This window comes from Lissotriton helveticus, chromosome 12, assembly GCF_964261635.1.
Source record: "Lissotriton helveticus chromosome 12, aLisHel1.1, whole genome shotgun sequence".
Lineage (NCBI taxonomy): Eukaryota > Metazoa > Chordata > Amphibia > Caudata > Salamandridae > Lissotriton > Lissotriton helveticus.
Genome location: NC_136073.1, coordinates 287341916 through 287357848, shown reverse-complemented (window position 1 = coordinate 287357848; position 15933 = coordinate 287341916). Strand labels below are relative to the sequence as shown.

Genomic DNA, 15933 nt, shown 5'->3' with positions numbered 1-15933 from the left:
CTCGCACAATAGCGAATTCTATAATAGCGATTATTGCATTTGGGATGATGAATCCCAAATGCAATAATTGCGCTCGCAAAGGGCCAGATTCTCAGAATCTGGCCCTTTGCGAGACGATTTTCGTTTCATGAATCTGGCCGAATGTGCTTTATTGGGGAGCATTAGGAATGATGGAGGTTAAATAAGCATTGCCGCAGTTGTTTTCTCCCTATAGTTTCAGAGTGGCACCTAGTTGTTGTGAGGTCCCAAAGGTCAGACCTCTTCAAGAGTTCCAGTGATTCAATCGTGGCATGTAAATGAGTTAGTTTTATTAGTTTGTAAAACTGGACTTCATCTCATAATGTAGACCTAAGCTTAAGATACAACTTGCTTGATATCATTAGCCATGTTGAATCCTTAATGGACTTGGGTTTGCAATGAGGATGGGGGAGGCTGAAAAGCTGCAAGGCGCTGTTTCTAGCAGCCTGATCAATGATTCTGGAGAATCTCCACAGCCCTATCTTGGAGCTGACAGGCTTTTGGCTTTGATCATGTCAAATAAAGGCGTTAATGGCGGCATGTTAAATTATTTGCTAGTTTCAACAGAGCGTATGTCGGATTGCTTGCTTTTAATTTTATTTCCTCTTTTTGGTTGGAAAAAGTTCAGTTGTTATTGACCCAGAGGCCTAGATATTATATAGGAATCAGTCACCTTAATTATTTAATTGTTCATGTACAATCCACTCTTTTAAATTTTTCGGTTTCTGAAGTACAGTCCATTCGATTTTTCTTTTTTTCAAAACCGTATTTATTGAGAGTTCAAGCAAGATGCAATACAACCCTCCACAGTCAGGAGGAGACTGTCAACAACAGACATGTAAAAGGCATAGCAGTGAACCCAGAGTTATAGAAAAACATACCCTAATCCCCTCCCAGACCACCCATCCCCAACAACGCCCTGCAACACCCCCCCCTACTACCCACCCCTTATCCCACCCGAACCCAGTGCACGTGTTCACAGCGTAGCAACATAAGATGTAAAACAAAGGTGGAGTCAGCCAACAGTCTAAGGTACGGGGTCTACATCCAGGGCCAACACATCATCAATATCAGCCGGGGGATCGAGGTTCAGACCCCTGTAGTCCGCCCATCTTTTCCAAATTTTGAAATGTTTCCGGGGACACCCTCTGGCCTCAAAAACAGGTAATTCCAGGCCCATAAGGAAGTCCAGACCCGCTTTCCATGCACCAATTGGGGGGGCACGTTCGCTTTTCCAGGCTTGGGCCAGATCTCGCTTGGCCACCACCAGCCCCAACAGCAGCAAGTGACGTTTGTAAGTGTTACCCCCAACATTTTCCAGGACATGAAGGAGACCCAGCCTAGGGGTACGGGGCAGGTCCCACCCCAGCACCTCCGAAAGACAGTCCCAAACCCCCGCCCAGAATCTGGTCAGCCTCCCACAGGACCACACAGTATGGAGAAGCGTCCCTCTCTCATCACCGCACCTCAGACATTCCGGGGCGGCTATAAGGCCCGCCCGCCACAGCCGTTCCCTAGTATAATAGGCCCTGTGGAGGTATTTGAATTGAATAAATCTAAGACGGACAGCTATAGCAGCTCCCCGGGGGGATTCAAGGGCCTCGCGCCAGTCATCATCATCCAAGGGGCCAACATCATTCTCCCAGGAGGCCTTCAATGTCGAGAGAGAAGGGGAGCAGTGTGTAACCAAGGAGCGATAGATCTGAGAGACCTTTTTGTCGCCTAGGTCACCCATAAACAGTTTAGCCTCGATGGGACTGAAATCGGGGAGTTGCTCCAAGCCCACCAGACTCGGGCCAAGGGCATGGCGGAACTGGAGGTACCGAAAGAATTGGGACTTAGGCATATTGAATTCAGAACTAAGGTCCTGAAAGGACTTAAGCGTAGTTCCAGAGAGAACGTGACCAAGGGACGAAATCCCGATCGCGTCCCAGCCACCAAACCCGGACAGGGAAGCCAGCGCCGGGAGCAGGCCATTACGCCACAACGGCGTCTCGGCCGTCAGTCTGCCCCACCACCCCACACGGTGCAAAGCTTGCCGCCAGACCGCAAAGACCACCTGAGTGACCCTCGGCAATGCCCTCCTCCGTCTGGCCGAGTACAGCAACGTGTGGAGCGTGGCACCGCCCATCAACGAGTGCTCCAGAGCATAGGTCGGATCACTACGGTCCCCATACCACCACTCATTGAGCACTAGGAGGTGGGAGGCCTGGTAATAAGACAGGAGGTCCGTGGACGCCAAGCCGCCACAGTATGTAGAGAGAAAGCAGGTACGCAGCGCGACCCGAGAGGCACCCCCGGCCCACAAAAACCTACCCAGCACCGAGTTGACACTACGGAACCATTGCGGGTCGATTCTATATGGATGATTCTGCAGTTGGTAGAGGAGCCGAGGCAGGGCGACCATCTTGAAGATGGCCAACCGACCATAGATGTTGAGGGGCATACGTGTCCAGGCCTTAATGTCCATCTGGACCCTATCCCACACTGGCCGAATGTTCCGATCCCACGCCACCGTGGCCGAGGCCGAGAGGAAGACGCCCAAGTATTGCATGCCCTCAACCACCACCTGAAGGGACGCAGCCCACGGGCAGTGCACCGAGTCACTCCCCAACACCCACAGGGTCGACTTGCGTGGGCTAAGAAAAAGCCCCGACGCCTGACCAAACTCATGCATGATCTCAAAAACGCGAGGGCCCGTACAATGCAAATCAGTCATAAAGAAGAGCACATCATCCGCATACAGGGCAATGCGGTCCGAGTGGTCCGCCCCCCACACAAAGCCCCGATAAAGCGCGTCTCGGCGCACCCGGGCGGCCATAGGTTCCATGGCCAGCGCGAAGAGGTACGGGGAGAGGGGACATCCCTGTCGGGTGCCCCTGGCCACAGGAAATCGCGCGGAGACCGCCCCAGAAACACGCACCGATGCGGTGACATCCGTATAGAGCAATCTTACATAGGAGACGAAAACCGGTCCCAAGTTCAGTAGTGGTAGGAGGGCAAAGAGATAGGTCCAGCTGACCGAGTCAAAGGCACTATCGATGTCTGCCAACAACAGCGCCGCTTGAACCCCGGTGGTCCCGATCGCGTCCAGCGCGGCCTGAGCCCGCCGAATGTTGTGCCGCGTCGCCCGGTGTGGCATAAAGCCCGCTTGATCCGGGTGGACAAGGGTGGAGATATGCGGGAGTAGGCGGTTCGCAAGCGCCTTGGCCAGGAGCTTGGCTTCAAAATTAATAAGGGATATGGGACGGTACGACTCATGGCGCTCGGGGGGTCTGCCCGGCTTTTGAAAGACCACAATTTCGGCATGACGCCACTCCGGGGGGAGGGTGTCACGCTCCCGCGCCAGTTCCAACGCCCGCCTGTAATGTGGCCCGAGCTGCAGGTGGAATTTCCGATAGAATTCGCTGGGGAACCCGCTCGGCCCCGGTGCTTTACCCATATTTAGTTGGCCCAGTGCGTCGCCTAGTTCCTCCGCCGTCAGGGGGAGCTCCAGAGCAGCACGCACGTCATCGGAGACCGCCTGTGGGTGGACCGCTGCGAGGTATTCCTCAACGCCATCAGAGGAAAGGCTCTCCCGAGGGGCATACTGACGTTCATAATAGCGCGCGAAGCTTGCCGCAAGGATCATGGGGTCTGTAATTGCCAGTCCATTCGATTTTTCATGCTTTGGCTTCTATTTTTGTGATTTGAGGGTTATCAGTCCAGGGTGCTATAGACTGAACCTTGAGTGCTGGTATGTTCACTGCAGGCGTTTACAGTTAATAAGTTTATATTTAAGTCACCGGTTATTATGAATTCGGCTACATTGTGTACCACAACTTCAGCTTTTCTAATCCGTTTTTGATTCTTGTTAATATTTGATTCTTAAATTGCATGGCTGGGTTAATATAAATATTTTCTATTACAACGTGCCCTGTCCATGGTGAGCTTTTCCTGTGTTCAATAAGCATTGCTTTTAGGCATGGTTGTTCAGTTATTATTGATGTCACTACAAGGGCAATTAGGTCGTTAAGTAGGTTGCTAAACCACCACGGGAACATCCAAATTTTCCTTTTTTTTGGTTTTGGCTGGGGTGTGTATTAGCAGAAAGACATCGATATGTTTAGGCTCTCCACACCATGATTCCTAGCAGCAGAATGAATTGATATGCTGTACTTTGATTTGTTCTACAGAGAAACACGGCGCAGACAGATGGCCCGTGGTACCTGCAGGCAAATGGATTGGAGGCCTCCTCACCTGAAAACCTGGGAAATTATGTTCGACATCGCGGCTTCTACGAGAAATATCATCCAAGTTTACGGACAATGATTCCAATCCGCAGGAAACCAAAGTAAGTCAAATGATTGTATGTTACAGTCAAGAGGGAGACAAAAGTAACAGGATGTGGTGGAAGGTCCTGCCCTGGGAGAAAAAAGAGATATAGAGAGAGAAATGAAGAGAGAGAGAGAGAATGGAGTTAAGGAATGGTAGAGAATGGAAGGAAGAGAGAAATTGAGAGAGAGCACTGAAAATGAGAGGCACACCGAGAATAGAAGAAAAGAGAGATTCACAGGCGAGAGAGAGAGGTACAGGTGAGTTAAGGACAGACAGAGTAGTGAATGGCAGTCTGTTGAAAGACAATGTGAAGGTGAGAAAGTATGTAGGGAGAAAGGATGGAAAACTAACCAACTAGATCAGAATAGAATTGTCTGTGTAACGTAGTGTAAGTTGTTACAAATATATCACTGACCATGTATAAAAAGTTATTTACAACAACTCAGGAGCATGTCGTTAAATGCCCTTTTCATAAGTTGGTGGCAGTGGGTATATCTGTTATTTGTACCAGAAGGAGTTGATCGGGGGCGAAACTTTGTTCTAGGCTCTGGTCTGGCGTACATTCAAGGCACGTCCATCTTTTTCTGGGTATACCATCATCTTTTCCCATGCACCATAACTTAGCATGGCCTTGGGTGATGCTCCAGGAGAACGTGGCAGCAATTACTATGGTCAAAGGATATAGTAAATCAGATACAGAAGACATCACATACAGAAAGGGACTAGAAGTGCAGAACTGCATTGTTTACAAAATGATCCCCTCTACTTTAATCTGCTACGTGCATTAAGGAAATGATTTTTTTCTATTATGTTTATTGTTTAATATTCACCGAAGGGGAACTGTCTTTGGCTTTAGGAGCTGGAGGTAGCCTTTGTATATTTTCTCTTGCACAGCATACAAGTGGAGTTGGCAGCTCCTTTAGATCCACTTAAACATTTTTCCATGAGTCTACACTCTGTTGACTCTGCTTTGCCGTGGATATAATGGATAGTTTTTATTTTTACAGATAAAGGTAGTCGTCGCCCTCTGTGTAATGTATGTTAGACATAGTGGGAAGACTACCTTTTCATGTGGGCATGAAATATAGCCCTTCTGCCATTACATTGTAGGATGAATGCGACTTTTTTAAGCCTGCGTCCCCCCATAATTCTTCAGAAAAGTAACTACTACAGGGGTATTCTCTCTGTTAAATTTAAGAAAGATGAAGGCCCACCTATAGAGCCTCCCTTTCAATGTCTGAAACTTGAGGTAGGAAATCAGTCAATCCATTGCCATACAGGGGTCTGCCGACTGATCTCAATTATAGGTCTTTAGCAACACTGAGATTCGTGGAGAGGGGTACTCTCTGATGTAGGGCACTGGACCGGATTGGAGAATAACATGCCGCCGAGCTCTCTGCAAAAACGGCCCTGTAACAAAAACGGCCCCCAGGGGCCCAAAACCGGCCCCCACCTGTGTGACGCACCAGGGGATTGCCCGGTGCCTGCTATGGCCAGTCTGGCCGTGCACGGGAAACAGTCAGAACAACACGGGCAGAGCTACGCGTGTTGCAGCTTCGCAAGCGCTCCCACACTTGCCTTAACCTTGCATATGCCTTAACCACGCAAATGAATGGTTGAGGCAGTGCATGGTCTAGCTGCTGGCTTGTGGTAGCAGGATGGATTGTGAGAGGACGCTGGGAGGTAAGTGGGGCTTGGGCGAGGGATTTGGAGGAGGTTAGTTTGTATGGTTTTGAGGGGATCGGTAGTTTTCATGGCTGGGGAGTTTGGTTGCTTTCAGGGCTGGAGGGGTCGGGCAGTTTTCATGGCTGGTGGGGTCATGTAGTTTTTGGGACTTCGGGGAGGGCGGGGTACTTTTTAGGACTGGGGCAGAGACGGTTTTTAGGGCTCGGGGTGGAGGGGGTTGGTTTTCAGGAGGGAGGTGGGTAGTTTTAGGGCTCAGGGTGGGGGCAGGTGTCAGGGGGTTAAGACTTACCTATCAAGTCTTAACCAGGGATATGTATTTACCATACATGCCTTAACAACGCATAATTCATTGTAAATGCATGGTAAAGGCATATATGTGGTTAAGACTTGTGATGTTGGGACTGCGTGGAACTGGCATGTGTGGTAAATGCATGCGTGATTCCACCACACAACCCCACTACCACAACTACTGACAAATGTTAGAAAGTGTCTCTTCACGGTTGGTCACCCCAATTTTTTGTGGATTGATGCTGCTGTTTTTCTTACCCTTGCACAGAGACACTGCTAACCAGGCCCTTGTGTGTGTGCTCTATCCCCTAACACATGTCAACAATGACTAACTTTTAATTGGTATATTTAACTTTCCTATACGGCCATAGTAAAGTGTTCAAAATACTCCCATGGCATTGAAAGTTAAATGCCACCTACAGAGTGTAGCAATACAGCGCCATTCACTAGTTTAAAACCAGCAGCCCCACCTCTCATAATAATGTTTTTTGACAGAAGAAAAACCTAATTTTTAAATAATGTTCTCCTCTCATGTAAGGCTTGTAGCACACAAGGCAGGGTGTGTGGTATTTGAAAGTAGGGCATATAGAAATGTCATTTTTATTGAATTTCAACAAATTGTACATGTTACAAGCTTCACCGATTTTAGTGCACAAAGCTTCCCAGTGACATTTGTTGAATTGGCTCTTGGCGGGGTACCAGGCAATGTGGTATACTGGTGCTTGGAAACATAAATAACATTTGGTGCATGCCATTAAGTATTATAGATACTATAAACCAACAAATAGAACAATACATTTTGCTTCTCTCTCACTTTCTCATTTTTGTTGTGTTACAATCAAACTGCTATTCACATCTAACTTGCATTTCCATTGAGATGCATACCGTGTGTACGCAGGAATGAACAGTAATGTATGAATGTTTTTAGACAGAGGGGGGAGCTCGAGGGGGGACCCCACCTGACCCATTGAAATGTGTATATATGCGTTGTAGCCTGGGCTCATAGCAAGTACAGTTATAACCGCCGGAGGGTATATCACATACACAAGTATGCGGCAATGTGCTGTACCGAGTATAAAGAGCAGAGAACCTCCTCACAACCCAGTTGAGATGGATTGATGAAATCTATCTTCTATGAACAACAGGTATTCTCGCCATTGTGTAGGATTAGTCCATGGGGGGATACAAGGGGTAGTGAGTGTTTGTGCTGTGTGTTCCGCCACTAGTGCCTTGTGGAGGTCCAAGAGCCAAGTGTGTGTGTTGGGGACCCCGCTTGACTTCCATGACATAGCAATTCAATGGTTGGCCAAGCCCAGCGCTAAATCCCCAAATGTATTAAGATTTTTACGTGTAGCAGAGCGTTGAGTAACACCTAATAAGAAATGGGGGCCCTGGGCAGTTAATGACGTATCTGTTGCTTCCGCTAAAAGCGACGCTATATCAGTCTAGTAAATATTAAGGCAAGGGCAGGACCAAACCATGTGAAGAAATGTTGCTTCTGTAGCAAAGCAGTGAGGACATATATCAATAGAGGTAGGGTACATGCGAGCCAGCCGATGTGGAGTTAAGTAGGTGTGGTGCAGGTAGTTGAATTGTGTATATTTTAAACTGCCATTCCTGGATATAATTTTAGGATACCCAATACTTTGTGACCTTTGTTTATCACTCATGGTAGGTGATAACTCCCAGCACCCACGTAATGATGCTAATAAGGTGCCAGGGTTAGGTCTAAGGGAGCTATCGATTGCTGTCACCCCATGTCTGTGTCTTCCGTGTGATGGTAAAGTTTGCAATAATTGCGATGTGACGGGTTCAGTATGATTGTTCCCTCATGTTTGGTGAAATAATCGCGTTAATAACGCATGAAGCATAAAGGACCCGTGTTATTCCAAAGTCTTATATTAATCCTTTGAAATTATGCAGTCTGCAAATAAGTCACCCCAGGTATCTAGTCCCGTCACCACCCAGGACTCTAGTTCCGGATGGCCATGGCAAGTAAATGAGCCCCGAAGAATCTCCAAGGGTATCATGGATGCATAAGGTGCAGTTGGGTCTTTAAGAAACACATATCTCAACCAACTGCGTCTAGCTGCCAACAATAATAAGTGACGCTGCTTCTTCTGCAACATAGCTGTGGTACCTGATAGGCATTCCATGATGGCTGGTTGTCTTAAAGGCAATGCCCTAGAGGACATCTCAACAATATTAGCACCCGCTAGCCATCTCATTGGCCACTGAAGCTGTGCTGCAGCATAGCAGTGCTCACAATTTGGTGCGCCCAAGCCTTCATCTGTAAGTGGCAGGTACAATTTACGAAGTGCTACCCTGGATCTCGAACCCCCCATATCAGTGAGACAAGTAAGGGTTCAGGATCTTTGAATATACTCCGCAGCAAACTATGGGGGAGGGATGTAAAAAAATACAGATGCCGTGGGAGCAAGAGCATCTTGGAGATGGCCAATCTACCCATAGGGTACAAGGGAAGACTCCGCCAGAACGGTAGAGTTGCACGAGTTCTGAACACTGCTTTACCCATATTCCCATCAATGATGTCTGACCGGGAATTGTAGATTTGTACAGCCAAGTATTTAAAGGTATCAAATGCCCATTCTAATGGAGTATGAGACATAGTCTGTCTCTGATCTGGTGTAAGCAATTTCATTGGGAACATTACAGGCTTAGCCCAGTTAACCCGAAGACCCGAAGCATGAGTATCTAATGGTCCCATCAGTTCTTGCAACACAGTGAGCGCATCATCTGCGTATAACTAGACTGTGCCATTGTCTATCTGCAAAGATACCCCAGTCCAGCACTCATTAGCGCAGTCTGCATGCCAGGGGTTCCATGGCCAATGCAAACAAAATTTGTGATAGGGGGCAGCCGTTCTATTACAAACTGTGGAGAAATGACTCTGCCTGTCTTTACCTGTGCATGCAGCTTTGTGTACAGCAAGCAAACCCATCTCAAATACATAGGACCAATGTCAAATTTTGTTAACACTTCCAGCAAATACTGCCAACCCAAGGTGTCAAACGCTTTCTCAATATCTAAGGCTGCAAGCCAGGGAGTGCCAGGTTCAGACCGTGCCCCATCTAATAACTTGAACAGCTGGCGCAGGCTCTATCCCGTACTTTTCCAAGGTATGAAGCCATTGTGGTCTTCATGTATCTGAAGGGGTTCTACCTCAATGAGCCAATTGTCCAATATTATCCCCAAGATGTTATAGGCAGCATTTAATAGTGACAGAGGCTGATACAATGCCATCTGTAGAGGGTCCCTCCCTGGTTTAGGTAACACCACTAATAGCTCTTCATGTAAGGATGATGGAAGCTCACCCCTCTCAAATGCCTCATTGTATGCAATGGACAGCTGAGGCACAAGTTGTTCTGAATAGGTAGATTAGAGCTCCGAGCGCCAGCTATCCGTTCCTGGGGTTTTACCCGCCGCCAACTGTTTAATAGCATCAGTTATTTCATCCACTAAAATGGGTTCATCAAGCGAGTCATATTGGGGTTGTGTGACCTGCAGAAGCTGGACTCGTGCCAAGAAACGTGAGATTAGGGGAAGGTTATCCGGAATGGGAGCACTGTGAGGAGTATAATAATTATGAAAGGAATCATTATACATCTCCTGCGTATTGACCAAGTCACCCTCAACATTATATATCACCAACGTCAGTGCCATGCGGGAACCGTATATTGCTTTGATGGCGTGTCCACGAGCAACCAATTGAAAGACGTCCAATTCTATACCTCTATTAGAGGTGGTACCAGTGTTGGTCTGAAAGTATGTAGTGATCATTCACGAAAGAGAAGAACAAAAGGTTGTGTCTCTGAGTGCTGCAACAGAGAGGCACCAGGTCGGAATCTAAGCCCTGTAGGCGCCCCATGAAAGATGCAACCGTAGTGGGCTATGATCCGAGATTGTGCGCGGCAAGTATTTGTGTGTAATACCCTAGACAGGACGTCCACAGAGCAATATATTCCATCTATCCTCATGTGGAGATCATGTAGCAAGGAGTAATGTGAATATATACACTTTTCAGGGTGTTGACTTCGCAATGTGCCGCGCAGCTGGATATGATCAGCCCAGTCTCTCATGTGATGCGGCAGCTGAATGGACTGCACCGCCAGAAGCGGCGGGCGTGAACGATCCCAGTCAAGATCAGAGGTGCAATTCTAATCTCCTCCCCATAACGCTGGCGCTGCAGGGTTGGAGAGCAAAGATGGTGTGAGTGTCTGCAAGAACAACACTGCCCTAAATTCAGGGCATACAAAAAGATTAATGTCAATGAGGAGCCATCAAAGAGACCCTCCAGAGCTATATACCGACCCTGAGCATCAATTTGGGTGTTTAACACTCTTAAAGGTGTGCCTGGTGACACCCATATAAGGGTACCTCTAGCATACCCAGAATACGTGCTACGTATAACTGTGCCTCTCCAGCGCTTGCGAAATGAGGCAAGTGTTTGTGTAGTAAGGTGCATTTCCTGTATTAATGCAATGAGATTTTGTGACTATGCAGGTATTGATATACGTTATGTCATTTAATGTATCCTGCCAGACCCAGGACATTCCAGGTTACTAAAGTATAGTCACTATTTACAATTTGATCAACAAAAGAAAAAGAAGAGAAAAGTACGCTCTAGTATAGATCCCATCAGCTCCAACCACCAGGTCCATATTCCTTCCCCCCTAACCACTACTTCATTGTTGTGCACAACAATAGTCATCTTGCATTTAATACACATCATAGCAGAATAGAGAGTATGCATTAAACAATAAAAGAATTCCCCCAACTCCCCACCCAGGGCCGACTTGCCAACGGGCAATTGGCCATCTGCGCTGAAATGCATTTGAACTTATTTTAAAATTGAATGCTATAAAAAGTCATTTAGCGTTGCTAGGGGGCGTAGCAATACACCGTGCTATCAGAGACTGGCTGCCATATATGGAACAGAATTGCAATAACCTATGATGTGAACCCCAGTTGTTCACAAAACAAGAGAGAAAAGTAATCAAACTCAAACTGCCCCCAAGCCATCCATGCCTAGTCCGCTAATGTTTGAAACGATTACCTGGGAATCATCTAAGTTTGTCTGCCGTTCTGGGCCTCCTCTCTACAACTCTGCATGTTGAGACTCCGTTAGAGGATATAGCTGCTCCTGTATCGCATCCAAGTCCGAATCAGATCTATTGGACGCCGTTGAGACGTTCAAGTTTTCCATCGTCTTTATGGCCTGCGCATGTTCTGTGGCCAATTGGGCCTTTGTAGGCCGTTGTATTCAGGTTTGGCCCTACCCCCTTTGTGCGCCCATGAGTCTCCAGGTTTGTCGTGTATCCGGCAGGGTGGTGGGCGGGGAAAGTGCAAATCCATTTTGATCTATCCACGACCATGCTTCCCCAGGGGTAGAGCAATATATGTTGCTGTCCTTATGACGGATACGCAATTTTGCTGGATATTGTAATGCGTATTGGATCTGATGGTGTTGAACTTGGCTCTTTTTGCAGGGTCATCCCTAAACCTTTTGCCTTTCTCCTAGCCTTTTTTTCTGACATGGTGTTGGTGGTTCTAGGACTCTGGGCACTTTAGCACTGCTGTCCAGTGTAAAGTGCGTGTGCTCTCTGTGTTCAATATGGTAAGATTGGTCTAAACCTGTTTGGCCTATTTAATTTACCTGTCAGTCCCTTGTAAAGTGGTATTTCATATCCCAGGGCTAGTAAATTAAATGCTACTCGTGGGCTTGTAGTGCTGATTGCGCCACCCACCAAAGTAGCCTTTCAAACCGATCTCAGGCCGCTGCCATTGCAGGGCCTGTGCGCGCAGTGTTATTGCCACTGTGATGTGGCACATAAAGTGTGTCATGTCTGTTACCCTCCTTTTACTGGAAGTCAGTCACCCCTAAGGTAGACCCTAGCTAGCCCTATGGGCAGGGTGCATTGTAGGTCAAAGGTAGGACATGCACCTTAAGTGTGTGACATGTCCTGGTAGTGACAATCAGCCATTTTTGTTTCTCACTATTGTGAGGCTGCCTTCCCCATGGAATGCATTGGGGATTCCCTGATTAGTGTTTCAGTGGTAATTCCTGATATGAGAGGAGCAGTGTGGTCAAGTTTGGTATATTTGGAATGGTAATAATAAATGCTGCGTAATGGTGGGCGCAGATTTATTTGAACTATTTTAGAAATGCCACTTTTAGAAGTTGTCATTTCTGTGTGCTATGTGTCTGCCTGCCTGATGTGAATTGCATGTCTGGCTTTTGAGTGACAGGGGCTGGTGAGGTGTGTGTGGCTCCAGGAGGGGCTGGGTGAGTCAGCACTAGGCTGAATGGGACATCTGCGTTTGGAGTAGTGGGAGGAGAAGTCCCTGATCCCTGAATAGGTCTGAGCCTAGACTGTACAAAGCTGGCTCCACCCCCCTGTGGTGTGTCTGATGACAAGCCCCCACCTGACAAAGGGGAAGAGGAGCCTTCTAAACAAAGTGCTCCAATTCCCCCCTGAACCAGTTTTGGCTGGTTTACCCAAGCCCTGTGCCAGGGCAGACAAAGCAAAGATGTAATATAAATATAGAGGCTGTGACCCCATGAATGGTGTGCTGTTCTTGTGACTGGGGGCTTGTTGCTGTTGCTGGGCTCCAGGAGGAACCACCATGAGGGACTGCCTCCCTGCTGGAGTGCCCTGTGTGCTGGCCTGCCTGGGCCCAGTCTTTGCCCCTTTAACCTTCAGGACTTTCTGGGACTGTGGGCTTAGCGCCTTGTGAGCGCTACAACTTGATATCCTGGTGCCAGCTGATGAGGAGTGCCGGTTCCTTGCAGCACTGTGCAGCGTGGTAATTACGGGGTTATCACGGCATGAGGGGTTCCCCTTGCTGCTGGGGAAGAGCGGGAGCCCACCCCACACTAGAAATTATTGGAGAGCGGGTGCCCACCCCGCTTGCGTGCTTATTTAGTGGGTGCCCACCCCGCTTTATGCATCTTTGATCGGCGGGTACCCACCAGCGTGAGGTGTTTGTTGGCGGGAGCCTACCCCGCAATTGTCCTTATTTTGGGGCGGGTGCCCACCCCACACTGTGGCGCTGAAGAGATTTCACCGCCGTAACTTGATCCGAAACCGGAAGCCAGGTGCATCCGCCTGACAGTGGGCGGGGCCTGTGATGTGTGCCAGAGCCTCGTGGGTTCCATTTCTGCCTTCCCCTGTCCAGGAGAAGGCGACCCAGAAGCCAGGAAACTCGTGCTGCGAGGAAGGCGGGGCCCTGTGTGTCAGTGGGAACCCCGCACATCTGGCCAGAGAAGCGGAGAGGTGCCGGTAAGCGTCGTCCTGCCGAGGCACATTGTCTGGGCTTGGGACCTGCGCAAGAGAGCTTGGTGAGTGAGGCCAAGTTGGGAGCCTGGTGGGGGGGATGTCGAGACACATTGTCGGTCGCTCCTGAGGCACAGAAGGGCCAGTACCTCTTTGGTTGCTCACAGCTGTACCGCTGTGGCAGACAGCTGCAAAGTAGAAGTGATTTTTGTGATAGAGTCCCGAGTGGGGCTCAGGCGGCACAGTGGTGCCTGTGGTTGTTTATTTTCCACAGCTGCACTGCACCAGCACGGGCAGTTGCAACGTTGGGCGCATTTGTTGGAGAGACCCAGTGGGGACCCAGGAGGCAGAATAGTGCCAGGGCTATTATTTCTTCGGGGGCAATTTGGAGACAGGGGTGAGTTGCACCCCACGCCCCAGCGCAATTATGCGCCCTTTGATTTTGCTGCATTGGCAGCCAATCCCTGACATTCTGGACACAATGGCATTGGGCCCCAGAGAGAGGCCAGTTGGCCTGGGGTCACAGTGGGTACCAGTGTTGGCAGGGCACAAGGCCCTGATGTTATGCCACTGGGATTGTTAGACTGTTTATGCAAGGGTATTATTGAATAGTGTGTTTATGCCTATGATATTGGCGCATAGTTTGTTTTACGCCTAATGTGATGCTTATTACATAATGTGCTTTATATTGCAGGATATAATGCTGAGTACAGTATTTTGCCAGTAATTTCTGGTTGTGTTCTACATTTACTATTTGTGCTTTGTGATGGTTCAGACAGTGGCCCAATTGGCCCTGTCATGTGTATATAATCCCCTGTAAATATTGCCTAGTGCCAGTTGGCACAGTGTACATTGTGTGTTTTCTATTCTAATGTGTTCTGGATAATGCAACAGCTATGTTTATATATAACCTTGTGTGTAGTTCCTTTTGTGGTGTGCCTAGTGTGTTGCTGCTGTGTGTGTGTGTGTTGTGCAAACGCTTTACACATTGCCTTTGGGATAAGCCTGACTGCTCGTGCCAAGCTACCAAGTGGGTGAGCAGATGTTATCTTCAGCGTGTAACTCCCTTACCCTGACTAGAGTGGTGGTTTCTGCCTGGCTTAGGCGCAAGCCCTAGCCAACCAGAAATCCCATTTCCAACAGATGGTCTCTGAGGCATTGTTTGACTTCCGCATAGGAAGACCTGCAGCATTGCACAGACAGGGTGTAATCCAGCTAGATGTGTATTATTGCGTTCTCAACTTGCCAGGGGCCGCAAGTTCTGGCCACCTGGAGGATATGGTGTCTATCACGATAGTTGAACAAGACCACCCGGAACCCTGTGTACCCTCTCTATGGAGAAAAATGTCAAGACCTTGCCCTGTAGGATTTTCGTTGAACGCCAGGACTCTAGATACAGGTCCATACTAGGCCCCTCCACCCTCTCTGGCAGTCCAACAATACAAATATTATTTCTGAGGGATCGACCTTCCTAGTTCTCCACCCGGCTTGTCAGGTACTCCACTTCCAGCTGTAGAAATTTTATCTGGTCTGTGGCCGTGGCAAGTGTAGGACGCAAGAATGCCAAGGTGGATTCAGACTCCTCCACCCTGACTTTGAGTTGTTTATGATCTTCTCTCAAGAAGCCCATTTCTACACACAACGTATCAATTTTTGGTCCCATTGTAGTTTTAATGTCCAATATCGGTGCCATCAGTTCGTCAAACTAGTGTGTGGTCTGGTGGAGCATTTGTGTTTAAGGCAGCATGTTGTAAGACCTCACATCCACCAGCGACAGAAGTTATTATATTGGTCGGCTGGGACTGTGTCTTGTCCAATCGAGGATTTCCCATCCTGCTTGTCATTATTGGGTCTTAACTGTGAGGTGTGCCTGTGTGCGAGCAATAGGCAGACAGACAACTAAAACTGTGTATCAGATTTAAAAGCGCACCAAAGAGTCTCAATACACTTATGAGGCAATGTAACCCAGGCGAGGCTGGAATACAGTGCGAGGGATGGAAGGCCCATTGGTGAAGAATATACAAACCTACCCACGTGACAAACCTCAATAAACATGCAGGCGTCAAGTCGCTCCAGCGGCGTTAGAACTTGTGCAAGAGCGCCATTAGACTCTCATGAACAATATGCAAGGAGATGCAGTGACTGTGCACATGAGACGTCCATAAGAGGAACTGATACAGTGCCACGAGGGAAACAGCAGCCATGAGGGGACCGCGACTACAACAGCACATATGTAGATACCCAGTCCATGCATGTAGTATGGCAGTGGACAACAGACCGGACAGAGTTCTGTTATTCAACGTCCAATGGGAGAGACGATGAGGAG

At 48.3% G+C, this 15933-nt stretch overlaps 1 protein-coding gene across 1 annotated transcript in view; it reads left to right on the top strand.

Annotated features, from left to right (window-relative positions):
* Positions 1-15933, top strand: part of LOC144799981 (ATP-binding cassette sub-family C member 12-like) — a 973671-nt gene that overhangs the window by 52047 nt on the left and 905691 nt on the right. Inside the window, exon 2 of the mRNA XM_078671636.1 lies at positions 4194-4351. Coding sequence (XP_078527762.1) covers positions 4194-4351 — 158 coding nt within the window. The remainder of the gene's footprint in view (positions 1-4193; positions 4352-15933) is intronic.